Raw genomic sequence first — 26,009 nt, forward strand, 5'->3', positions numbered from 1 at the left:
TACCACTGTACTATGTGTGACTCAGAAGCATTAATTAATTTATTAGCATTCTGTGACTCTTATAGATGGAGAACTAAGGCAAAGCTTTATCACTGAGCTGGAGGTACATAACAGACAACAGGACTTCCCTGAATTAATGCCTGAAATGGAGTGTGGGGTTTTTTTGTTTTTTTTTTTTTAAGAGAAACACCTAGTCTTGATTTAACAATGTCCAGTGATGGTAATCCACCACAACCCTTCATCAAGTGTTCCAATGGTTAATTGTTGTCATTGTTACAAAGGTGCACCTTTATTAATTTGAATTTGTCTAGCTTCAAATTCCCGCATTGGAACTTGTTATACCTTTGTCTGTTAGATTGAAGAGACTTATCAAATTTCTGTTCCCTATGTAGGTACTTACAGATTGTGATCAAGTCACGCAATCTTCTTTTTGTTTTATCAAACAGATTGAGCTCCTTGTGTCTTTTGCTATATGGCATGTTTTTCAATCCTTTAATCAATCTCATGACCCTTCTCCAAACGCACTCCAACCTTAACCAGCCTTACTTGCTGGTTGATTGGGCCTTATCTTCACCCAGCAGCATTTCAACTGTGCTAATAGGGAAAACAGCATAGACCTAGTGTAAGAGGATTCTACACATACCATTTTTGTGACAGCCATGGTAGATGTTTGGAAGAGCACTGAGGAGTGAGTACGTTAACTCTGGTGAATTATATGGATGGTAACCCAAGAGTGAGTATGCGAGCCAAACAACTGGCCTTTGTCAACTAATTCCCATTTTTAAAAACAGGAAGACAGATTTAATTCAAATTTTCCCCTCTCTTCCCACTCTGTAATTATAATAATAAAAAACCCTCCTCCTCTGAGCTGTGTACAAGCAGTATTAAAAAATTTCAAACCAAAAATCATTTGTCTTAAAAAGGTATAAACCACCAAGAAAGGTTTGTAGAATGAAACCCGCAATTTCAATCATACTTGAAATATAACTAGTAAATGTATACATTCTAAAAAGAATAAGTTTAAAAGACTGCACAGATACATCTAAGGAATGAAATGAAGTAACTTTGCATCCCAAACCACAGAGCTACCTAGAAAACTAAATATGACCCTGCTGTTTCTCAGTAGCAGTACTGAGTTAGAGAACAAATGGGGGTGGCGGGAGATCTTTATTATACAGTTCCTAAATATATTAAAACAGGGGTGGCCAACATGTGGCTCTGCAGAAGTTTGTATGTGTCTCCTTGCATAGGCAATGACTCCGGGGATGGAGCTACAGGTGCCAACTTTCCAATGTGCCAGGGGAGTGCTCAGTGCTCAACCCCCTGCTCTGCCCCAGGCCCTGCCTGCCCCCACTCCACCCCTTCCCCTGAGCCTGCCATGCCCTTGCTCCTCTCCCGCTCCCCTCCACCCCCGACCCCGGAGCCTCCTGCATACCGCGTAACAGCTGATCATGGTGGGCAGGAGGAATGGGGAGGGAGCGGGAGACACTGATTGGTGGGGCTGCTGGCGGGCAGGAGCTGCTGCAGGTTGGAGTGGAGGGAGCTGATGGGGGGCTGCTGACTTATTAGTGTGGCTCCTAGCAGAGACTTTTTTTTAAAGTTGTTACAATGATGCTATGGGCATGGAAGGATTTTGGGGCTGGAGGTAGTTATAGCTCATAGGCGCCCCAGATAGTCAACACTGTTGTGAGGGCCTGCAGCCATGTATGACATCTACCATCAGTTCCTCTGCTGAGCCACCAGCTCTACCTAAGGTCACAATGGAGAGAGGATATAGCTCAGTGGAGAAATGGCATTTCCACCATAAACCAAAATACACTAACCACAGGGCTTTTTTTTTTTTTTTTTAATGCTACAGAACTACCAATGTGTTAAAGTCAGTACTATCTTTGCTGAGGACTAGTGACTTTGCTCATGGGGGGAGGGTGGGACACTGATTAAGCAGTTACTGCTAACTTTAACAAAAACAAAAAAACACCACCACACAAAACCAAATCATTTCTGGGCACACTCAGCGAGTATCAGCAAAAACCTTACATTTAAAATTAGGCTGTTTTTTCTTTGACACCATCACACACTTATCCTACCCACCTTGCCAAACATGGGAAGGATGCTGCTGGGACAAATGGTTCAAGGCAGATATACCATTTACTCTTACCATGTGGCATGCTGGGGTGCAAATCTACAGTGCTTCAGCACGCCGTGCACTAACTGTTCATGTGGACCCTGCTGATGCACACTAAAAGTTCCCTAGTGCACTTTGACATACTGCAGTTTGAATCAGCTGTATGTCAAAGCACACTAGGATACTTTTAGCATGCAGTAGCAGGTTCTGCACAGACACTTAACGTACCGGACCACTGCAGATTTACACCCAAGTGCCATGCAGTATGTGTACATGTAGAAATGCCCTCAGTGAAGAACACGTTGCAAAATGTTTAAAATAGAACTCATATATATGGCTTTAAGATCAGTGACTACTATGGGCATGAAAGAAAAATGTGGATCTTAGAATTTCATGGTCTCATCTTACTTATTACATCCTACAACATTCTGAAGGTTCGTTTTTTACCTCTCACATTTGCAAAGATGCAGCCATGTCAACCAGGGCACTGCTGTTCTTCTAACCTAGTCCCACTAAAAATACTCTTTAAGCATACAACAATAGTAAAGGTTTACATCCATTCACTTCAGAGACCTGAACTTTAACTCCTATTTGGGGCCATTTAAATGCTTATTAAACAATTTTTTTTCTTTTAAAAACAAGTTAAATGCAAAAGGCTATATTAATATTATGATCGAACAATCACAAGAAGTCAACACACAAGTTAAAGATCCAGTAACATTAACAAGGCACATTACACTTCCTGTATATTGTCAGTTTTCTAACTGTGATTCATGTACCACCAGTGCTCCATGTAGCACTCATGGATCTTGTGGTGATGCTTGTGTTTTGTTGCTTCCAAAAAACAAAAAAACAAAAAAAACCTAAATTCATTCTTTTCTGCTACTAATTTTGCATGTAAGGAATTGCTTTTTCACACTGACTATATAAACAGAAGTGGGGAGGGAAGCGAGACACAAAAGACATGGTCTATGCTATGAAAAAGTTTGTGAACCTATTTTGTTATATGTTTTAATGACATAAGCGTATTAAACCAGACACTTAACAAAAAATTTACAGGAATAGAAAATACCTTCATGTGTACAATTCATCTTTGTTAATACTGCTGTTGGAACTTAATTTTTCCAGGTTGTGACTTCCTGGGATTTTAAACTGCATTAGCTTTATGGTAACAGCTTTTCATTTTAATTTCCTTTTAAAACAAAGTATGATACAATGTTGTCTTCCTGTGTGGTTGTAGATATTCTAAAACAATTCTTGAGCAGACTGATGTGAATTCATTCTTCTTAAAGGAGTGTTAATTCTGAAAACTAAAGATAAACATGCCAGTGCTTGACTTGTTAATTATATTGTTGCTGATCATTTTCAGCACCATCATCCAGCTACTGTTGTAGCCAGTATGATTACATAGCCTGATTGTCCAAACTGCCTCTGTCACCTCTTGAGCTACCAAAAGCCCCAAATGTCCTGTCCGAAGAGATAGGGCTGAGGAAAGAGATTGTGTGGGAGAGGAGAATAGACACTTACAATTTTAAGGGGAGAATAAACCATAGACAGAATGGAAAAAGAAACAGGGGGAAATGGAAGAAGAAAAATCAGTTGATAGGGTCCCCATTGTGTTAGGTGTTGTACATACACATGTAGTCCCTGCCCTGGAGAGTTTAAAATGAGGGAGGGGAGAGGCGGGGGAGGAAGAAACAATTTTTATAAAATTCTGATTTTTATTTAAACTGGATTTTTTTAAATGTGACTTAAACAGTTTTAATTTTTAAAACAAGATAATTGAAAGTTAAATTTCAAATTACGACCACTTATTTTAAGGCGTAAACTTAGTACAATATAGTCGTTTAAATCCAATCAATATTCAAGCAGCACGGGTCACTTGCAGGTTTAAACTAGAGTAAATAGTAGATTCTCTATAACTTGAAGTCTTTAAATCATGGTCTGAGGATTTCAGTAACTCCACCAGAGATTATGGGTCTATTACAGGAGTAGGTGAGTGCAGTTCTGTGACCTACAATGTGCAGGATGTCAGACCAGACTATCACAATGGTCCCTTCTGGCCTTAAATCTGAGTTTGCTTGACATTCTTTAAAATGAGCTGGTGGAAGTCACTGGCTCACCATCTGGAACCAGAGTTGGAAGTGCTAAGAGCTTTTGACAACAGTGGCTTCTGCTGTGGGTGCAGACAGACTATTTTCTACTTTTCAGTTTATTCAACTGATTCAGTTCAATGACTAATTCATTCAAAATTGAGAACGTGATTGGGAGTTGAAAAGTAGGAAAGCTTGTTTTCCTCTTCCATTCTATGAATAAAAATGAGATGAGAATACTAATTCTAAGAATCTTGAAAGATATGATGACAAACAAACAATCCAATTCACTAACTACAGAGAATACTACTTTTTCAATAAAACTGTGTTTTGATAAATTTATAATTTTACATCTATTTAAAGTAGATTTAACTAATAACACAATTTTAAAATCCTGGTTTTGTGTTTAATTCCTACTTTCATCCAAATGCTGTTAGATACGCCTTATAAGTGGGACCCAAGAACCAATTAATGCCAACTGGCAAGGAGGCGTGCAGGGATTACAGGGTTTGCCTGGGTCTGGTATGTACATTCTAGTTCAAAGGATGTCATGTGAGATCAAAGCTGGTGTCATGCTCATCATCCATATTCTTGCAAAACGCATGTACGGATATTGTGTAAGGAATTATGTATATACATTGAAAATTATGTTCTATGTCTGCGTCTAGGGTGACTGGGCAAACAAAATGGCAAAAAACAGACAAACCTGGGTGAGTGGGCAACAAAATGGCAGACGAAATCTAATGTTAAATGAAAAGTAACAATACTGCAAAACATAATCCCATCTATACATACAATTACCACTCAAAAAAGCTCTTGAGGCTCACAGTGAATAGTTCTCTGAAAACATCTGTTCAATGTGCAGTGGCAGTCAAAAGAGCTAACAATGTTAGGAACCATTAGGAAAGGGATAGATAAACACAGAAAATATAATGCCATTATATAAATCCATGGTATGCCCACACCTTGAATACTGTGTGCAGATCTGGTCGCCTCATCTCAATAAATTATATTTGAAATGGAAGAGGTACAAAGAAAGGAAACAAAAATGACTGGGGCTATGAAACCGCTTTCATATGAGGAGAGATTAAAAAGATTGGGACTTTTCAGTTCGGAAAAGAGACGGCTAAGGGAGAGCATATGCCAGAGATCTACAAAATCATGAATTTTGGGGAGAAAGTGAATAGAGAAGTTATTTACCTCTTCACATAACACAAGAGCCAGGGGCCACCCAGTGAAATTAATAGGCAGCAGGTTTAAAACGAAAACAAATTACTTCACACAATGCACAGTCAACCTGTGGCAGGGATGTTGTGAAGGTCAAAAGTATGACTGGGTTAAGAAAATTTAAATAAATTCATGAAGGATAGGTCCATCAATGTCTATTAGCTAAGATGATCAGGGACGCAACCCCATGCTCTGGGTGTCCCTAAACCACTAACTGTGAAAAGCTGGGTCTGGATGATGGGATGGATTGTTTGCAATTTCCCTGGTCTGTTCATTTTCTCTAAAACATCTGGCACTGGCCACTGCTAGAAGACTAGATAGTGTGCTAGATGGACCAGTGGTCTGACCTAGTGTAGCCATTCTTATGATCTTAGGGACTGGTCACCAGCAAAGGTGAAAAACAGATTTGTCAGACAAGAAGTGTTTTTACTGTTGTGCTGTTCACATGTAAATTAAGTATTACGGTTCACAATAGGGCTCCCTCTCCCTAGCCTAAACTAAATGCTAAAGGATTATAAAAGAAAAAAATTTAAGAGAGAAAAGTAACAGGAAGAAGGAAACAGGAGGGGGGAGAACTGACCCTATCTTGAGATGCACATCAAAGGTTTGCTCTACTATATTTTGGGGGGACAAAGAAGACAACCAGTTATCCATCACTAAGAAAGTAAATGGACAGCAAATTTGCTTCATAAAAGAGGGTTCTAAGCCAGGCTTGATTGAAAACGCTGGAGAGAACTTTTGGTGAGGAATCCTCCTGTCTAAAGAAGCTTAACTTGTTAGTTAAATTTAGTCTCTAGAAAGCATGCAATGATTTGTATGTAACTATTTGTTTCCAATACTCTTACATTTTAAAGAAGATTCAAGTAATAGATATGTTTATAGTGAAAATAATACTAAGTGCTGTGGTGTTAAGCAAAGTGGTGATCCTGAGTTGACTCTTACAAGCTTGTGTATATACTGTTCCTTTGGCAACAGCAGGTCTGGTAATTCTGTGAGTGTCCAATGGATAAGGGGCTAGATTCTACAAGGAATGCTGCATGGACTTGAGGGTTGGTGTGTGCCTATCACTACTTGTACAGAAAGCGAGGCCTGCAAGGTGGTGCTTGTGTTGGCAGAAGCTAGTGAGTTTCAGGGAGATGATCCACAACAGGCACAGAAGAGACTTCCTCATACTGAGGGTAGGTAGGGGTTAGGTGTCTCACAACCCTGGGTACCCCTGGTGAGCGTCACAATGAGTAAAAATATCTAGTAAATAAGAATTGTCACTTACCTCTTTGTAACATAAAAATGTAAATTTAAGAATCTGAAGAATTAAGATATAAATGTAGGGTGTCCTCCTGGTTACCAAAAAGTAGTACCAAATTATACAAACTAATGAGAATCAATTTTTTTTTTTGAGAAAGTAAGAAATACAAATGCAAAATACAAACTTGAAGTTGATTTAAATCAAGGTTTCCTGCTTACTGATTTAAATCAATCCACCCTAGTTTAAACTCTAAGACCCTGATCTTAAACATTAGTTATACATGTACTTCTCATGGAAATACTCCCATATACTCCAATAAGACTACTCCTGTGAGTAGTTACATGTGCTTAAGTATCTGCAGGACTGGGGCCTAAATGGACAAGAGAGAGCAGAAAAGTATTCCAAGACCAAAAAGCTGTATTATACAGAGTGTCAAAGCTGAAAGTACATGAATAACTTAGAGGAAAAAGTTATAGAGATATTGCAATTATCTCAAAAACAAGCCTTTTTAAATACAGAAATTTGGAGTTAAGGTTAAACTTACAAACAAGCCAAACACATTAAAGAATGGAAATGTACATTTAGGGCATCCAAACAACCTTAACTCTGCCTGGAGAAATTCATTGCAATGGTTAGGCAATTCCATGATGGCATACTCGCTCATGTTATGTACGATGGCAATTCATCTGAACCATTCCCAGCCACCAATGCAGTAAAGCAGGGCTGTGTGTTGGCCCAACCCGCTCCTGCCATGCTTCAGATGCCTTTCATGAGTGACACTGGAATTGGCATCAGATACCAGACTGATGGCAAGCTTTTCAATCTGAGTAGACTATAGGCAAAGATGAAGATTCAGGAAGTGACTGTTCATGATCTTCTGTTTGCTGATGAGACTGTTTCCCTGAATGACAAATCTGAGTCTGATGTGGAGTGTGGAATATTTCTCTTCAGCTTGTGACAATTTTGATTTCACAATAAATATCAAGAAGATAGAAATGATATACTAGCCTGCACCAGGAAAGCCTTACGTAGAGCCTACTATCACAGTGAATGGCCAACCGCTCCAGGCAGTGGACAAGTTCATCTATGTTGGCAGTACATGGTCACATGCAGTTCACATCGATGATTAAACCAATGCCAGATCTGCCAAAGCAAGTGTCACCTTTGGCGGATTACATGCAAATGCGTGGGAGTGCAGATACATTAGTCAACAAACAATTCTGAAAGTCTACAAAGCCATTGTGTTTGCATGCACTTTGATGTATGCATGCAAAAATGGACTGTATACAGACACCACGTTATGAAGCTGAATCGCTTTCATATGGGCTTTCTGAGGAAACTGAGGATCAGATGGCAAGACAAGTTTCCAGATACTGAGGTTGTCATACAGGCAGGTATTCCAGCCATCCATACTCCGATGAAATCACAGATGAAATGGGCAGGCTATGTCACCAAAATGTCAGATGAGCGACTGCAAAAGAAGATCTTTTATGGTGAGCTAAAGGAGGGAAAACGCTCTCAGGGAGGCCAGAAGAAATGTTTCAAAGACTCCCTCAAGTTATCCTTCAGGCATTTCACCACTGACCCAGAGTTTTGGGAAAATTTCACTTGTGTTCGTTCTACTTGGCAAAGTCTCATCCATACCAGAGCTACTGTCTATGAGCAGAGAACTACTAAGGCAGAGCAGAAGCACCAGAAGTGTAAATGTCACGACAGCAGCATGTTAATCAAGTAACTCATAGTGGTATCTCTCGTTCAGTGTGCCACAGACAGTTCAAAGCTCAAACTGGCCTGATCAGCCACTCGTTCACAGAAATCAAAACCAATCAGTAACATCATGGTCATCTTTGAACTTGAAGGACAAACAACAACTTTGCCCTATAGCGACACCATGAAAAAAAGTACAATTGGGATTATCACAAAAGTATTTATAATCCCAGGTCAGATTAAACTGATTTTTAAAAATACAATATTTTTCTCTTCCTGGTGATCTTATGACAGGGTAGAGCTGAGGTAGCACAGGAAGTCTATGCCAAAGTTGAGAAGTAAGCCAAGATATCTCTGGTCCCAGTCCTGGATTTTTGGGGCAGCAAAAGGAAAGAAGGCTGGCAACATTGCAAATTGGCAGGAAGGTCTGGATGTGCAATACAGTAGAACCTCAGTTACAAACACTTTGGGAATGGAGGTTGTTCATAACTCTGAAATGTTTGTAACTGTTAAGTTGAACAAAACCATTATGGTTCTTTCAAAAGTTTACAACTGAACATTGACTTAATATAGCTTTGACACTTCACTATGCTGAAGAAAAATGCTTCTTTCTCTTTATTTTTTTTAGTAGCTTGTTTAACACAGTACTATACCTATTTATTTTTGTCTCTGCTGCTGCCTGATTGCATACATCCAGTTCCAAATGGGGTATGCGGTTGACTGGTCAGTTTGTAACTTTGGTGTTCGCAACTCTGAGGTTCTACTGTATTAGGAGAGGTGAGAGTTGGGATACCTGATTACAAATGAGGGGGAAAATAGGAAGTAATGTGGGAAGGCTGGAATAAACAAGGAAAGCTCCCTGTGTAGGAGTTGTAACGGGAATATCATTTCTTCATCTGTGTATTGTTCCTGTAGTGAAGTTTCAATATGGCTTATTCATTAATACTTATCCATGGTATCACTATTTGGGCAACATCGCTACATGGTATAGTTTCATCATACTCTGTGCTGTGAAATGTGATTGCCTGGCATAGTTTCTTCTGTGTCGGTTACTGAACATCATCACTGCTATGATTCTTCAGGACATGATGGTGGTAAATTCATGATTTTAAAATGGATTAGTTTAGAGAGAGGGGCATCCAGATGCTCCATGCCTTTCTTCCCCAAGTAAAAGCATATACAGAAGAGCAGTGAACTGAGCAAGACTGCCACAAATCCATACACTGAATTTGGGGCACTGTCATGTCTTATCTGATGACATAGCATTTTCATGTGATGACACTAAAGTTGTCATGAATTGAAACATCACACACAGACTACATAACATGAGGTAAAAATTTTTTATATTACTGCATTTGATTGTGTAAGAGGGCCCTAGTCACATATAGCCACTATATAAATAAGAAATACTAAATGACTATGGTATGGCTTAGGCCCCTTCCAAGACTGTCCTCCCAGGGAGCCTCCAAAAATAATAACCTGATGGTCATAACAAGATACGTTCTCCCCCTCTCCAATGTAACTGACCTTTAAATTTTTTTAAATCCTAAATTACAATACTATTTCATTACCAGCAATTAACCGAATAATAAATTATTGAAGATCTAATTAGAAAAAAGCTCAGCATCCTTTTAGAAACATCAAAAGGGCATCTATTATTGCCTATGGCACAAAGAAACTGCATCGTGTCAGAAAAAGTTTTCTATAATATGCAGTTTTAACAGAAGACAGCTATCTCTTTTGCTGCTGTTTTTTGTAATCACCCTTTCCTCAGGTTTCCTTTCTTCCAGCTCTGTCTTTTGATCACTACGGTTATTGTACTGTACCCCAGAAGCCAGTTTAAAAAAAAAAAAAAAAAAAAACCGACCACATTCAGTAGGCAGGAAAACTAAAAAAATCCTTCTCCCTAAAAGGCTGTAAGGAGGCCCTTACCATCATTTTCTTCCAGTCTGACTATAGCACTGATTAGGGAGAAGAAGGTGCCTTTTATGTATTACATGGGTATATGCAAATGGATTCAGTGTAGCACACACTGGCTGATTGCAATGCATTTCTGCTGCAGCTTTTCCATTTGATCCCATCTTCTGGAAGATTTGAAACAGAGATGAGTACATAGGATTAATTTAATATTTAAAATATGTCAAGGTAAAACCAGAAGCTAGGGTAGGAAGGCAGATCATGAAATAAGCTGTCTGTATGTACAACATAAGCTTAATTTATTATCTGACAGATGGCTGTGTGTGGGGGGCTGCAGAGCAGGAAGAGGAAAGGCGCTGATGAAGTAGCGAGTTCCCAGGATCTGTAACCAAGGCTCCATACATTATCATTGCACAGCTGTGGAAGCCACTGCCTGTTACAGGCAACCAAAAAAATCACAAACTAAGAATAAACAGATGCATTATTGTCTTTCTGAGCCTGAAGCCTGCCTGGAAAAGCAACTCTGAGAAGTGTGGACATATCCCATGTCATGTCATATTGGGATAACTCTGCACCCTAAAGATGACCCTTTGAACATCAATTACTGTTAACTATTTCACTGCGATCATTTTAGCAGAAACATCCACCTAACAGGCCTGTCCCAAAACTGCAAGCTGCTTCCTACCTTTCCCAAGATTCCAAAACTTCCAGCTTTCCCCTTCACAACTTCTACATTGTAGCTATGAGTTATCAATACCAAAAAAAAAAGTAGCACAAGAAAGATGTGGGAACACCATATAATGGAATACAGTGATTTTAGTTTAGTTTAAAAATAAATAGAAAAGCATGTCTATTAATTATACTAATTGATTCCCTATTTATTTTGCATAACAAAAAAAACCCTGATTTGTAAAATTTGGAAATTATGCAGCAGCATCATTTAGACTGCCAGAGAAATCACATGCTAATGGGTGAATTTAGGTATATCATGCCATGGAATATATGGGCCTTGTTTATCACTACTATCAAATTCGAGGCTATATCAACATATAACCAAGAAAGTAAATTGGGGGAAGGAGGAAGTGAACTAGAAGTTCACTTAGCAATAAAATCCCAGAGTACCAATACTATGATTGCTACTGAATACAGGCTCACGCAGCATTTAATATAGTCATGAAAATGAGCTAAGAGGTGGAGAGTCTTATGTTCCAATAAGATGCTCCCACTACCTTGAACCATAATATATAATTCAGTAACGTGTAGGAAATACAGGGTTAGAGGGTGAACAGAAGCTCATGCACCAATAAGCTCCCAGTAACTGAACAGGGACCCCTAACAGAGAAAGCTGAGGCAGAAGAGACTACTATTTCATAATTTACCTGCAGGAATGGAGGGCACCTTCCTCTTTTCCTCACCCCCACGGTCTGGCTAAAACCAGAACTGTTCAATGCACTATTAAGGGACTGAGAGTCCCTGTCTGGAGGAATGGAGCCATTTTGACCGCTGTGTGACAGTGACAGTGAGTAAAGAGGGAAGACAGGGAGGGACAGCCTCTCTCCAGAGTGGACTGGAAGAAGAAACGAGGGTAGAACGGCTGGAGATAGTAGGCATGGGAGGGGCAGGTGAAGAGTAGCAGGGGACAAGAAGAAAGCAGTAAATAGGCAGAACAGGGGTTAGCAAAGGAAGACTAAGTGGAGAGCGAGGGATAGCGGAACAGGAATGCTGGGGGAGATGAGGAGAACAGGGGAGGGGAACAGAATACAGCAGAAGCCGCTCGATACAGGCAGGTTCCGTAAGAGCACGGCAGGGAAGGAGATCCGCAGGGGATGGTAATAGGGGCTGGAGAGCTAACAAAGAGCGGAGAGCTGGGGCAAGGCAGACAACGGGGTAGGTGGGAAGCGTTGGCTGGGGCTAAAGGGAGCAGAGACGGGGCACGGCGGAGGCTAGGAGGGAGCACAGGCTGGGGCCCGACGGGGGTCGAGGGCAGCAGAGTCGGGGCAAGGCACAGGCTGCAGCGCAGCGGAGGCTGGGGCACAGCCGGTGCGTGCAAGCGGCGCCGGGTACCTCGGATGCTCCAGCTCCAGCGGTAGAACTCGAGGGTGTCGTTCAGCAGGCTGGACACGAGGCCCGTGGCCCGGCCCGGCTGCTCGGCGGCGGATCCCATGGCGAGCAGCAGCAGAGGTGTCTGGGGCGGGTGCGCTGCGGTGCCTCTGTGCCGGAGCTGCTGCTCCCTGCTCGCGCCGGGCACGTAATTTAAGTGTGTGCCGCTGCTGGGTCTCTCGCCGCAGACTCCGCCTCGCGCTAACCGGCCTGTGCCCGCGGGCACGGCGCGCGGGCGGGCGCAGCGGAGCAGGCGCCGGGCTCCGAGTCGGGCGACTCGGGATGGTCCGCGGCGCTCGGCGCGAATCACGTGACCTGGCCTGCCGCCTCCCCCTGTCTCGCTACAGCGCTCCACAGACACCGCTCCATCACCGGCCGCGCAGGCGCACACGGCCTGGCGCTCAGCCTGGGGCAGGGGCGGACGCTGCCTGCGACGGGAGTTCGCTCGGGAATGGTTCGTGCGGGGGCAGGGTGCCGAGGTTAGGGCGAACGCGGCAGTTCCCAGCCCGCCCGCCCGCCACGGTCCCTCCTCCCACTTGGCAAGGTGGGCCCGGCCTGGTGCTGGGGACCCATAGGTCACCTGGTCCCGCGGGGACTTAGTAGTAGCTAGTCCATCCCTGGCAGGTGTTTGTCTGACCTCCAGCTTGCCCCTGTGCTTCCCCACCCTGACAGCACGTTTTCCCTAAGGGCCAGCCTAAATCCCCATGCTGCCATTTAGCCCCAGGCGTCTTGTCCTGCCCTGGGTGGCTCGCCCTCCCCTCTGTGCAGCAACCTTGTCTGTACCTGCTGACTGTGACCATGGCTCCCCCCTCAGCCCTCTCTTCTCCAGACCAAACAGCCCCCTGTTGTTTTTCAATCGTTCCTCATAGGTCATGTTTTCTAGACCTTTCATCATTTTTGTTGTTCTCCTCTGGACTGCCTCTTATTTGTCCACAGCCTTCCCAAAGTATGGTGACCAGAACGGGACACTGTACACCAGCGGAGTCCGTACGAGTGCTGAGTAGAGCGGAAGAATTACTTCTCAAGTCTTTCTTACAATACTCCTGCTCATACATGCCAAAATGATGTTCCCTTTTTTTTTTTTTTTTTTGCAATGGTGTTACATTTTTGACTCTCATAATGAATCATAAACTAAATAACTGCTTTTCCAAGGTACCCTTTCCTAGGCAGTCATTTCCCATTTTATGTATGTTCAATTGATTATTCCTTCCTAAGTGTAGTATTTTACATTTGTCCTTATTGAATTTCATCCTATTTATTTCAGACCATTTCTTCAGTTTGTCAAGATCATGCTCTCTTCCAAAGCACTTCTAACCCCTCCCAGCTTCGTATAGTCTGCAAATTTTATAAATATACTCTCTGTGCCATTATCCAAATCATTTATGAATATATTGAATAGAACTAGACCCAGGACTGATCCCTGTGGGACCTCACTTGATATGCCCTTCCAGCTTGACTGTGAACCATTGATAACTACTCTTTGAGTATGCTTTTCCATCCAGTTGTGCACCTCCTTACAGTATGTTCATCTAGGTTATATTCCTAGATGTTTATGAGAAGGTCATGTGAGACAGTATCAAAAGCCTTACTAAAGTAGAGAGATATCACATCTACTGCTTCCCCCCCATCCCCATCCCAATCCAAGACTTGTTATCCTATCAGAAAAGGACATTAGGTTGGTTTGACAAGATTGATTTTTGACAAACCCCTGATTGTTTGAATGTGCTCCATTATATTTCCTAGTACCGAAGTTAAGCTGACTGGGTTGCCTTATTCCCCTTTACCTTGATAGGTACTATATTTGCCCTTTTCCAGTCCTCTAGGATCTCACACATCCGCCACAAATTCTCAAAGATAAACTTCTCAAACTTTTGATCAAAATGAAACATTTAATAGAAGGATACTGAACTAGATGGACCACTGGGAGGTGGCAGATCCCAGTTTAAATCCCTTTTCCCACTCAGGTAGAGGGGGCTCTCCTACATCCCAGGTGAGTACCGTAACCACTGAGCTAAAAGTTATAAGGGAGGGCCTCCCCTTTCCCTGCCCCCTGGGCCAGCCACAAGGGCCCAAACTTGTAGGTGAGCTGGGCCCTACAGTTGAGTTAGGCAGAGGAACACGCGTCTACGCCCCCGGTTCATGCATCACTCTGAGGCTTAGGCATGAGGCTGCAGTGCATATGTGCAGAAGGATAGGCACCAAGGAACTTCTACTGAAAAAATTTAGGGTTTTTTTTTTTACTTTTGTCAGAGGCTTTTATTTTAAACCAACCAAACAATGAAGGTACAGTTTACATTAAGAACTTAGTTTTAGGCAAGTCAGGCTTTTCAATTATTTGTTAGCAGTCATAGGTGGGACTCACTCCTGTATCTTTTTACGCGTTGTAGAGAAAGGGACATACTGCCCAGGAGTGCCACTCAGATTGAAGTTGCCGGGCAAGTTTAGGTACCTAGAGGGTTCAGTCAGTGACTGGATGATCCCAGGTGCTTCAGAGGAAGATGCAAGAAATCCTTCTTGCAAAAGGAAGTTATGGGCTTACCTCCTGCAAAGAAAAGTTTCCTCTCCACTCCTCTCAGACATTTGCATATTTCCTGAACCCGCTACTTATCTCTCTGAAATAATGTACTAATCCTTTAAATGATAGCCTGGAGTGTAATCAATGAGGCCCTGCCATGGCGCTGGGCTATATAAAGAGGAAGAGGCAACAAGGTGGAGAATAAAAGTCATGCAGGTTATAGTTTGTGTGTATAGTCATGCAGGTTGTTTGTGTCTTTCCTCAGGGTCTAGGCGAGCTTGAGGCTTTGTTTTGGACTTTAAGTTTGGGAGCTGTGAACCAGGGTCCTGAGATAAGGGCCTTTGAACTATTGTTCCAAGTGCTCCTTCCCTGGGCTATATTAAAGGAAATATACTTCTTCTGATTAGTTTGTTTTGGTTTCTCATTGACTTGATCTGTGCAAGACGATTTATTAATGCTGCATTGGGAGGAAAATTTAAATGAGGTGTATCTGCAGTGCCACTGCTGGCCATAAGAGGCCCACCCCTTTACAATATCCCTTTCAACCCTTTAAAAAAAAAAAAAGTTGTTACTGATCTTCTAAGATGTCTCAGTCCAGAAATTCTTCAGCTTGCTTTTGGTTTGATATGATAAGATTTTTCATCCTATAGAGAGTTATCATTTGCAGACCACCGGTAGTGTGTGATTAGAAAAATAACAAAAATTTAACAGAGCATAGATTTCTGCAGAATTTGACATCTTGTTTGTACGGAAAGATGAAAACTTTTCATTGGCTTTCTATTGGTAGTTCCACATTTTCTTTTTTTTCCTTTTAAGGAATCAGTTTTCACAGTTTGAGGTCTTCTGAGTTAACCAGTAGAGTTTGTAAGCTACTTGTATTGCAACTATTAATTTGTATATCTCACGAACTCTACTGGTAATGCCAACAGAGCTTGTATGCTCTTTGAATAAACAGGTGCAAACTGGTCTGCACAGGAGTTGCAATAATGCATCTGTTCTATACTTAAATAAATTTCAATTGGCTTAAAGGGAACTTTCTGCTGTATGAGCTCAGTATGGAATAGTCAAATCATTATAACCATTAAAATATTATTAATTACAATGCGTTTTGTCTATATGTGTCAAGTGCTTTACTATGCATGGCATGGTTTGCTCCATTGTTAGGGCTGCCAGGTGTTCGGTTTTCGAAAAGGGACCCTGATGGCTCCAGTAAGCACCGTTGACTGGACAGTTAAAAGTCTCATTGGCAGGGCTGGCAAGCTTCCTACCTGGCTCTGCATGGCTCCCCGTGTGCCAGCTCCGCAGCTCCCATTGGCTGGGAATCACAGACAATGAGAGTTGCGGGGTGGTGCCCATGCATGGAGGCAGCACGCACCACGCAGAATCGCCTGGCCATGCCTAACTCTAGGGGCAGAGAGACATGTCACCACTTCCAGGGAGCCCCCGGAAGTAAGCACTGCCCAGAGCCCACACTCCCTCACATACCCCAACCCCTGCCCCAGCCTGGAGCTCCCTCCTGGAGCCCACAGCCCTGCTGCTGCCCTGAGCCCCCTCCTGCAGCCAAACTTCCTCCCGGAGCCTGCACCCTGCACCCCTCCTGCACCCCAGCCCTGAGCCCCCTCCCACATCCAAACTCCCTCCTGGAGCCTGCACCCCCTCGCACCTCTGCCCCGGCCTGGAGCCCCTCCTGCACCCTGAACCCCTCGTTTCTGGCCCCACCCCAGAACCTGCACCCCTAGCCCAGAGCCCATACCCCCTCCCACACTCCAACCTTCTGCCTCAGCCCGGAACCCTCTCCCATACTCCGAACCCCTCGGCTCCACCTCCCAGCCCGGAGCCCCCTCCTCCACTCACAGCCCGACCCCACAGCCCGCACCTCAGCTCCCTGTCCCAGCCCGGAGCCCCTTCCCACACCTTTAGCCCCTCATTTCTGGCTTTACCCCAGAGCCCGCACCCCCAGCCAGAGCCCTCTCCCCCTCTTGCACCCTAACCCTCTGCCCCAGCCCAGTAAAAATGAGCGAGTGAGGGAGGGGGAGAGTGAGAGACAGAGGGAGGGGGAATGGAGTGAGCAGGGGGTGGGGCTTCAGAGAAGGGGCATGGCAGGGGTGGGGCCTCGTAGAAGGGGCAGGGCATGGACAGAGCAAGGGTGCTATTGGACTTAGATTTTTGTAGAGGCTTTTTTAAAAACCAAACTGAAATTCTTGTGCCAAATTTGACCTGATAGTATTCTTTCAACAATCACAAGTGAAAAGGATCTCTTGTTCTGGGTTGATCCAAAAGATGAACCCTCCATTTCAGAGTGCTCCCTAGCCTCCTGACATTGATTCATAACTAATTACTGGAGGTTTTATCCTAAGAAGGAGCCATTTAGTTAATGTGTTATCCACAGTGTATTTGTGTGTGTTCATATGTGCAAATGCATGTTCATAGCTTTATTTGTGTTTCAAGTGCAGCTTCTTTTGAAAACTAGTGCTACAGACATTAGAACTGTGATAACCTCAGTAAAGTGAAGATAGTGGTAACCTCAGAAAAGTGTGCATGCTCTTACTGGCTAGTATTGTGTCTCTCCCAAGTCCCAAACACAATGTAAAATTCTCTTACTTTTACAGAGCCAAGTATTGGCTATAATATCTGCCACAGAATCTGCCTTTTCTCTGGGTGTGGCAAGCACACTTTTGCAATGAAAGATGCATATGCATGAGTGTATGGTGAATTACCTGGTGTATTGAGGGCATTATGTTGAAACTAGAGAAACCTGTACAGTCACATCTACAGCACCTTGCTAACTAACAAATGCAACATTTTCCTGGCTCTTACACCACAGGTGTAGTACACCCACCTTAGTAGGTGTGTAGCTACCATGATTTGTATCCTGGCTTCTATTCTAGTATTTGGATGAAATGTAGGGAATATTCCTCAACAGATGCCAATTGTGACAATATAATTAGGTGAAGATTGTCTTGATTGTGCAAAGTGTATACTATCTGTAGCTCATAGGTGCTGGAACTATGGGTGTTGCCACACGAGCTGACTTGAAGTGGTTTCCTTATATACTGGGTTTACAGTTCAGTTCAATGGCTCTCAGCACCCCCACTATAAAAATTATTCCAGCACCTCTGCTCTGGCTGCTTCTGTAACTACCTAAAATGGGTGTAAATGTCATTGCTAGGCATACCCTTATTTTTGTGATGTATTGGGGGTGTGGGGGAAGTTACACCCTTTATTTATCAGCCATGAATTAAGGTTCTGAACCTGAATGACCCTGAATACATTCAACACTTTACTCTATCTGCATGCTATTCTTGAGATTTAAGTTCTTCTGAGGGAGTATCCAGTTGCCACAAGCATGCCTATGATGAGAAATGTTATCTGCCATTGCATTATACACTTCATAAACATTAATTTACCCATACAAGACTCTGGGGAGATAGGAAGGTATTATTTTCTTTGTTTTAAAAAGGAGGAAATGGTCTCAGAGAACACATAACTTGCTAGCAAGCCCTAGCTCTCTGGAATCAGTTAATGAAAGAGTGTGGGACTTCCAACAAATGTAACCAATTCTTGTCCGTTATTATCAAATCATGATGCATTTGACTTGCCTCAGGATTATAGGGTGGGTCACTGTGATGTTTGACTAAAGCTTATCTTCCAGAAAGGAATCTAGTTTTGATTTGAAGACTCAAGAAAAGGAGAATAAACTACTTCCCTTGATAGTTTGTTCCAATGGTTAATCATATATATCTATATCTATATATCCCACCCACCTTATTTCTAATTTGAATTTTCTGGCTTCAACTTCCAGCCATTGGTTTTTGTTATGCTTTCTCTGATACATAAAGAGCCCTTTATTACCCAGTATTCTCTCCTTCTGAAGTACTTAAACACACTTATCAAGTCACCTCTCAATCTTCTTATTTAAATGGAAGTATATGTAACATGGGTAAATCCATATTGCATTTCATCCCAAGGTAGATCATGCTAGACTAACTTGATGTCTTGTCTTATGAAAGAAAGAAAAGGGAAATGCAGTAGATCTATCTGGACTTCAGAAAGGCATTTGACATGGTACTATGTGAGAAACTATTTAACTTGGAGATGATGGGGATTAGTATGAGAATTGTAAGGTGAGTATGAACCTGCTAAAGGGGAAGAGACAATGGGTTGTGCTAAAAGGACTCTGAAGGTGGAGGGAGATTACTAGTGGAGTTTAAGGACTGATCTTCATTAGTATTTTTATTAGGTCTGTCAATTAATCGCAGTTAAGTCAAGTGATTAGTGCAAAACAATAAACTAGATTTTGAAAATTATGTGTGATAATCACAGTTTTAATCACACTGTTAAACAGTAATAGAATACAAATTTAAATTTATTATAAATATTTGGATATTTTTCTACATTTTCAAATATATTTATTTCAATTACAACACAGAATACAAAGTGCTCACTTTATATTATTTTTATTACAAATATTTGCTCTGTAAAAAGAAACAAAAGAAATAGTATTTTTCAATTCGCCTCATACAAGTACTGTAGTGCAATCTCTTTATCATGAAAGTGCAACTTATAAATGTTGAATTTATAACATTCAAAAACAAAACAATGTAAAACTTTAGTGCCCACAAGTCCACTCAGTTCTACTTCTTGTCCAGCCAATTGCTAACACAAACAAGTTTCAGAGTAGCAGCCGTGTTAGTCTGTATTCGCAAAAAGAAAAGGAGGACTTGTGGCACCTTAGAGGCTAACAAATTTATTTGAGCATAAGCTTTCGTGAGCTACAGCTCACTTCGTCGGATGCATTCAGTGGAATCCGATGAAGTGAGCTATAGCTCACGAAAGCTTATGCTCAAATAAATTTGTTAGTCTCTAAGGTGCCACAAGTCCTCCTTTTCTTTTTACAAACAAGTTTGTTTACATTGATAGGAGATAATGCTGTCCGCTTCTTATTTACAATGTTACCTGAAAGTAAGAACAGGTGTTCAAATGTCACTGCTGTAGTCGGCGTTGCAAGGTATTTACATGCCAGATATGCTAAACATTTGTGTGCCCCTTCATGTTTTGAGCATCATTCCAGAGAATGAAAACATCCAAAAATATTTAAATAATTGGTATTCTATTATTGTTGAACAGTGCGATTAAAACTGCAATTAATCACAATATTTTAAATCTCCCAATTAATTTTTTTAATTGTTTGACAGCGCTAATTTTTATTAATGACTAATACAAAGTAGAAGTGTGCTAATGAAATTTTACAGCTGACACAAAGCTGGGTGGCATTATCAATACAGAGGAGGATCAGAATATTATACAGGAAGAACTTGATGACCTAGAGGACTGAAATAATAGAAATGGGATGAAATTCTACAGTAGAAAGTGCAACGTTAAGTACTTAGGTACTACTAATAATTTCTGCTATCAGTTGGGGGCTCATCACTTGAAAATGACAGAAGGAGAGAGAGCAGAGTATATTTGTTGATCACAGGATGACTGAGCCAACTATGTAATGTGCCTATAAGGCAAATGCAATCCTAGGATGTCTCAGGTGAAGTATTTCCAGTAGACATAGACATTGTACAAAGCAGTGGTGAGACCTCAGCTGGAATACTGTTTACAATTCTGGTCACTCACATTCAAGAAAGATGAATTCCCACTGGAACAGGTAAGGACAAGAGCTACTAAGATGATCAGAGCAATGGAGGGCCTATCATATGAAAGGACACTAAGAAAGCTTGACATGTTTTGCCTGGCAAAAAGAAGGCAGAAGGGGATATGATTGCTCTCCATAAATACATTAGAGGAGTAAACACCAGGGAGTGTAAGGAGCTATTTAGACTAAAGGACAATATTGGCACAAGAACAAATGAGTATAAACTGGCTATTAATAAATTTAGGCTGGAAATTAGGTTTCTAACCATCAGAAATGTGAGGTTCTAGAATGACCTCCCAATAGTAGTGGGGGGCAAAAAATGTAGTTTTAAGAAAAAATAATGAGGAGTACTTGTGGCATCTTAGAGACTAACAAATTTATTTGGGCATAAGCTTCCGTGGGCTAGAACCCACTTCATCAGATGCATGGAGTGGAAAATACAGTAGCAGGTATACATATACATAGTACATGAAAAGATGGGAGTTGCCTTACCAAGTGTGGGGTCAGTCTAACAAGACAATTCAATTAACAGTAGAACACCAAGGGAGGAAAATCACTTTTGTAGTGGTAATGAGATCTTGATAAATTTGTTAGTGGGATTGCATGACAATGTTGCCTGTGATAGCAGGGAGCTGGGCTCAGTAGCCCAGCAGTGTTCTCTTCCAGTTCTGTGCCTTATGTTCCTAAATCTCAGACTCCAGCCAATCTCCTGCAGAGTCAAGGAAGAGGGCGGGGGCATCCCTATTGTAGTCTGAGGGTTGTTTGTTTGTTTTTTTGTTACTGGGGTTGGTTTTGGTTTTTTGTTTTGTTTTTTTTGGTGATTCTGGTGCTTTTGTCCTTCTCTTGACTGGTGGGTCTTGTTCATGTGTTCAGGGTCAAACTGATCCACATTTTCAGGGTTGGGAATGAATTTTTCTCTGGGTCAGATTGGCAGGGACCTTGGGGTGTTTTTTTGTTTTGTTTTTGCCTTCTTCTGCAGACTGGGGCACAGGTCACTTGCTAGGTTCATCTGGATTATCTCACCATTGAAAGGGCCTCAGGCATTGGGGCATCTTGGTCCCTCTATTCTCTGCTTGTGTCAGATAATCTGGTTTCTTGAAGCTGTAGTACTTTAGCCAATTCAGGTTATAAAGTTCAATGCAAGACTAACTGGATGGGGTTCAGAGACATGTGATGTACAGAAGGTCAGACTAGATGATCTGGTGCTTCCTTGTGGCCTTAAACTCTGATGCTCTCTGATTCTTTTTGATAAATTTGACAGATTGTGCTGTTTAAAAGTCTCACTGTCAGACATTTTTTCCAGCTCCCAAATCACTTGTGGCTCTCTTCTGCATCCGGCACAGCTTCCCCCCCCCCCCAAAATCTATCTTCAAATGTGGACAATAGAACTGGATGCAGCATTTCAGTATCTGTTTCACCAATGCTGTATACAGAGGTAAAGTCACCTTCGGACTTCTATTCACTATTCCTGTTTATATTTCCAAGAATCGCCTTAGTCCTTTTTGCCACAGTATAGCAGTGGGATCTTACGCTGGGTGGGTTGTTGTTCATGACCCCTAAATCCTTTCTTCAGAGTCACTGCTTTCCAGGATACAGTCTCCCATCCTGTAAGTATGGCCTGCATTGGTTATTATTAATTTATAAATTTCCATTTGACTGCATTAAATTACACTGGCCCAGCTTATCAAGTGATGCAGATTGCTCTGTATGACAGCCTTGTCCTTATTATTTACCATTACGATCTGTCACAAGGTGACTGACTGCTGTAAGAGGGAACATGGGTCCAGTGCACCTGAACCTGTCAGCTGTTTCCCAACTCAGTTTGAGAAGGCATCTGGGCCATATAAAAAGGCAGACAAGGAAGGAGGCAGAGGAGAGTAGCTTGAGGAGAAAAGGAGAGACCCAAAAGAAAACAGGAGCACCAGAGGACTGTTGCACTAGAGAGTTGTTGGGAAGAGCAAAAGGAGAGGTATTTTGTTGGTGAGGACTGCCCAGAGCAGGGAACCCCTGTTGAATTACAGATAAGCTCATGCAGAGGCCCATAGGAAGATGGGGAAGGGAAGGTGAGCTCAAAACAAGAGGATTGAGGCTGGAGGGTGAATCCCAGGGCAGGGGTAGGACTTACAGACAGAGAGGCCTGGGTGAGTGGAATATTGCGGGAAGCCCCCTTGCAGAAGACCTGGGTGGAAGACTGCAGGAAGCTGAGCCCAGGGACTTGGGGTTAGTCCTGGAGGGGGGTTCCCTGAACAGGGGTGGGACTCACAGTTGAGGAAGTCTATGTAGTGGAAATCTGTATGGAGCTGATGTATGGAAAACGTGACCTGGGGCTACCAGAGAAGAGTCTATGTAGTGGAAATCTGTATGGAGCTGATGTGTGGAAAACGTGACCTGGGGCTACCAGAGAAGAGTCATTCAGAAGAAGCAAATAGGGGAATTTTCAGGTGGGTACTCTGGAGAGTGGAGCTCTGAAACGAGCAAAAAGCAACTGGAAACAGACTGGAGTCTTGGGAAGGTGAGCTAGAAATGATGTTCCTAAAGGGGGTATGGAAAACCGCCGTGATTCTGTTCGTGTTCTGGGGAAAATACTTTTATCACAAAGGTTCTGTGTATTATTTCATGTACACATGAATACATTTTGCCCAGGGCCTCTGAACTGAATGCTGACAGAGGTTATATTTCTTTTTTGGGGGCAAGTGAAGGGGAAACTGAGGCAGGCATATCCATTGTGTCACAGGGAAACACTTGAGACACAGATTGCCCTGATACACCATTTACCATCAATTTTTGTGTCCTCTGCAAATTTGATCAGCAGTATTTTATATTTACTTCCAGATCATCGATAAAGATGTTGAATAGCATCATGCCTAGCACCAGTCTGAAGCCCCCCCACTAGAAAAATTCTCATGTGATGATGATTCCCCATTGAAAACTACTTTTTGAGATCTGTCAGCTAGCCAGTTCTTAATCTATGTAATGTGCTTTATTAATATTGCATAGTGCTAATTTTTCTTAGAATTTCGTGCTGTACTATGTATATTACATCTATGCAATTACCTATGTCAACCAAACTTGTTATCTCTTCAAAGAATGAATCCGGCTTATGCAACAAGACCTATGTTTTCCATAGAACCATGTTGATTAGCATTGACTGGTATCAGTCCTTCTGTTATTTTGCCTGGCATTAATGTCAGTGTCACTGGCCTATAATTACATAGATCACCCCACTTGCCCTTTTTTGAATAATGGCACAAGTTTAACACTCTTCCAGTTTACTGGAATTTCCCAGGTATTCCACGATTTATTAAAAATCAACATTAGCAGGACAGTTTTCTCCTCATCCAGTTCTTAGGACTCTTGGGTGCAAGTTATCTGGGCTTGCTGATTTTAAAATATCTATCCCTGGTACATCCTCCTCCTTATTTATGAATGGACTGGAAAATACTTCATCCTCCTATGATACAAATACGTTAACCAAATACAGAAGAGAAATACTTATTGAACACTTCTGCCTTTTCTGCATCTATTGACAATTTTATTCTCTCCATCTAGTCATGGGCTTAAACCAGTGATATTCAGACTGAGGCTCCTGGGCCACAAGTGGCTCTTTAATGTGTCTCCTGCGGCTCTTTGCAGCATATGATATTAAAATACTGTGTGATTTAATTAACAACCAATCAAGATGCTTTTACTATGTTATTAACCAATTGTAGTTGATAAAATAATACTTGGTCAGTCATTTTGCTGTGTGAATAATATACATATATAATAATAATAATATATATTAACTACAATTGGTTAATAACATAGCATAAGCATTCTTATAAAATATTAAATATTTAAACACTGTTTAAATCTGAATATATAATACTATAGTAAATGAAACAATGAATTCACTCTACTATGGCATTTTTTGGTAATGTTGATCACTAATTTGGCTCCTGAACCACTGAGGTCCGAGTATCACTGGCTTAAACCACTGTTAGGATTTCTTGGGTGTTAATATACCTAAAAAACAAAACAAAACACACTCATTGGCCTTAGCCCTGTGAGCCATAGATTTTTTTTCTTTTTCCATATACATTTTCTGCACTTCATAACTTCTAATTTATAGTGATTGCTATTTATTTACCCCTTGTTTCCATTTGTGTTATATTGCTTTTTTATTTTTAATTGCTGCCTTCCCTTTGCCACTGAACCAGGATGGATTTTTAGTCAAAGTTGTTGTCTTTTTGGATTGTAGAGTCATGGCTGCTTGGTCATTTAATAAATTCTTCTTAAAGAACTCCCAATTTTTATTCACGTTTGTGTGCCTTTTTCCTCCTAATTTCACTCATAGTTTTTCCTCAGTTTTGGGAAAGTAGTGCAATTGAAGGTGGGTGGGTAGATAAGGAAAAATAAACTGGTTGGGACTGCCCTGTTCACACCACTGCCATCCCAGAGCCGCTCCAGGTAAGCAGTGCTGGGCTGGAGCCTAAACCCCTCCTGCACCCCGCCACCCAACTCCCTGCCATGAGCCCCCTGCCTGTACCCCAACCCCCTGCCACACCCTGACCCCCTGCCCTGAGCCCCCTGCCACACCCTGCACCACTCCTGCACCCCAGCTCCCTGCCCTGAGCCCCCTGCCTGCATTCCGACCCCTCCTGCACCCCCCACCCTTGCTGCACCCCAATCCCCTGCTCTGAGCCCCCTGCCTACACACCAACCACCTGCTGCACTCCACCCCCCTCCTGCACCCCAAACCCCTGCTCTGAGCCCCTGCCGCACTCCGCACCCCTTCCTGCACCACTGCCCTGAGCCCCCTCCCGCACTGTGCACTCCATCCTGCACCCCAACCCCCTTCCCTGAGCCCCCTCTTGCACCCCACACCCCTCCTCTGCCCCAACCCCTTGCCCTGAGCCCCTTCCTGCACACCGCACCCCCTCTCACACCCTGAACTCCCTCCCGCACCCCAACCCCCTGCCCCAGCCCTACATGCATGGCCCTGCAAGCAATTTCCCCACTCAGATGTGGCCCTCGGGCCAAAAGGTTTGCCCACCCCTGCTATACACTCACCACATGGGCTACATTTCACAATCTTCAGCTCTATAGCCTATGCAATTTTTGAGTCTTGTAGTCAGAGGAGAGGTGGCTCATACCAATAGAACAAAATAAATTTCTTAGCGCAAGAGATGTGCCTCATAAAATCTTAATGTCAGGTCTACCATCCTGTTGTAATCAATAGGGAAAATATCTACTAACCTTTTAAATACACAAAAAGCCCAAAATAAACTTAAACTCTAAAATAACTATTTTCAATAAAGTTTTGAGGAAAAAACAGTGCACAATAGACAAAAGGGTAGAGACAGGTTCCTAAGCATTTTGTCTAGTGGGGAGAGAGAAACTAGAGACCATTATTGACAATGGGGTTCTTTACTCCTTTATGGGGTTTGGCTTTA

The 26,009-nt window shown here is 42.3% G+C and overlaps 1 protein-coding gene across 2 annotated transcripts in view; it reads right to left on the minus strand.

Annotated features, from left to right (window-relative positions):
- ELOVL4 (ELOVL fatty acid elongase 4) overlaps positions 1 to 12,751 on the minus strand; it is a 62,513-nt gene extending 49,762 nt beyond the window's left edge. The window contains exon 1 of one of the 2 annotated variants that reach the window (XM_037894368.2): positions 12,380 to 12,751. In XM_037894368.2, the coding sequence (XP_037750296.1) occupies positions 12,380 to 12,479 (100 nt within the window). In that variant the 5' untranslated portion in view covers positions 12,480 to 12,751. Of the gene's footprint in view, positions 1 to 11,694; positions 11,779 to 12,379 lie in introns of those variants that run through there. The other variant, XM_043542558.1, reaches the window with a different exon arrangement.
- Between the last annotated feature and the right edge of the window lie 13,258 nt (positions 12,752 to 26,009).

This window comes from Chelonia mydas, chromosome 3 (genome assembly GCF_015237465.2).
Source record: "Chelonia mydas isolate rCheMyd1 chromosome 3, rCheMyd1.pri.v2, whole genome shotgun sequence".
NCBI lineage: Eukaryota > Metazoa > Chordata > Testudines > Cheloniidae > Chelonia > Chelonia mydas.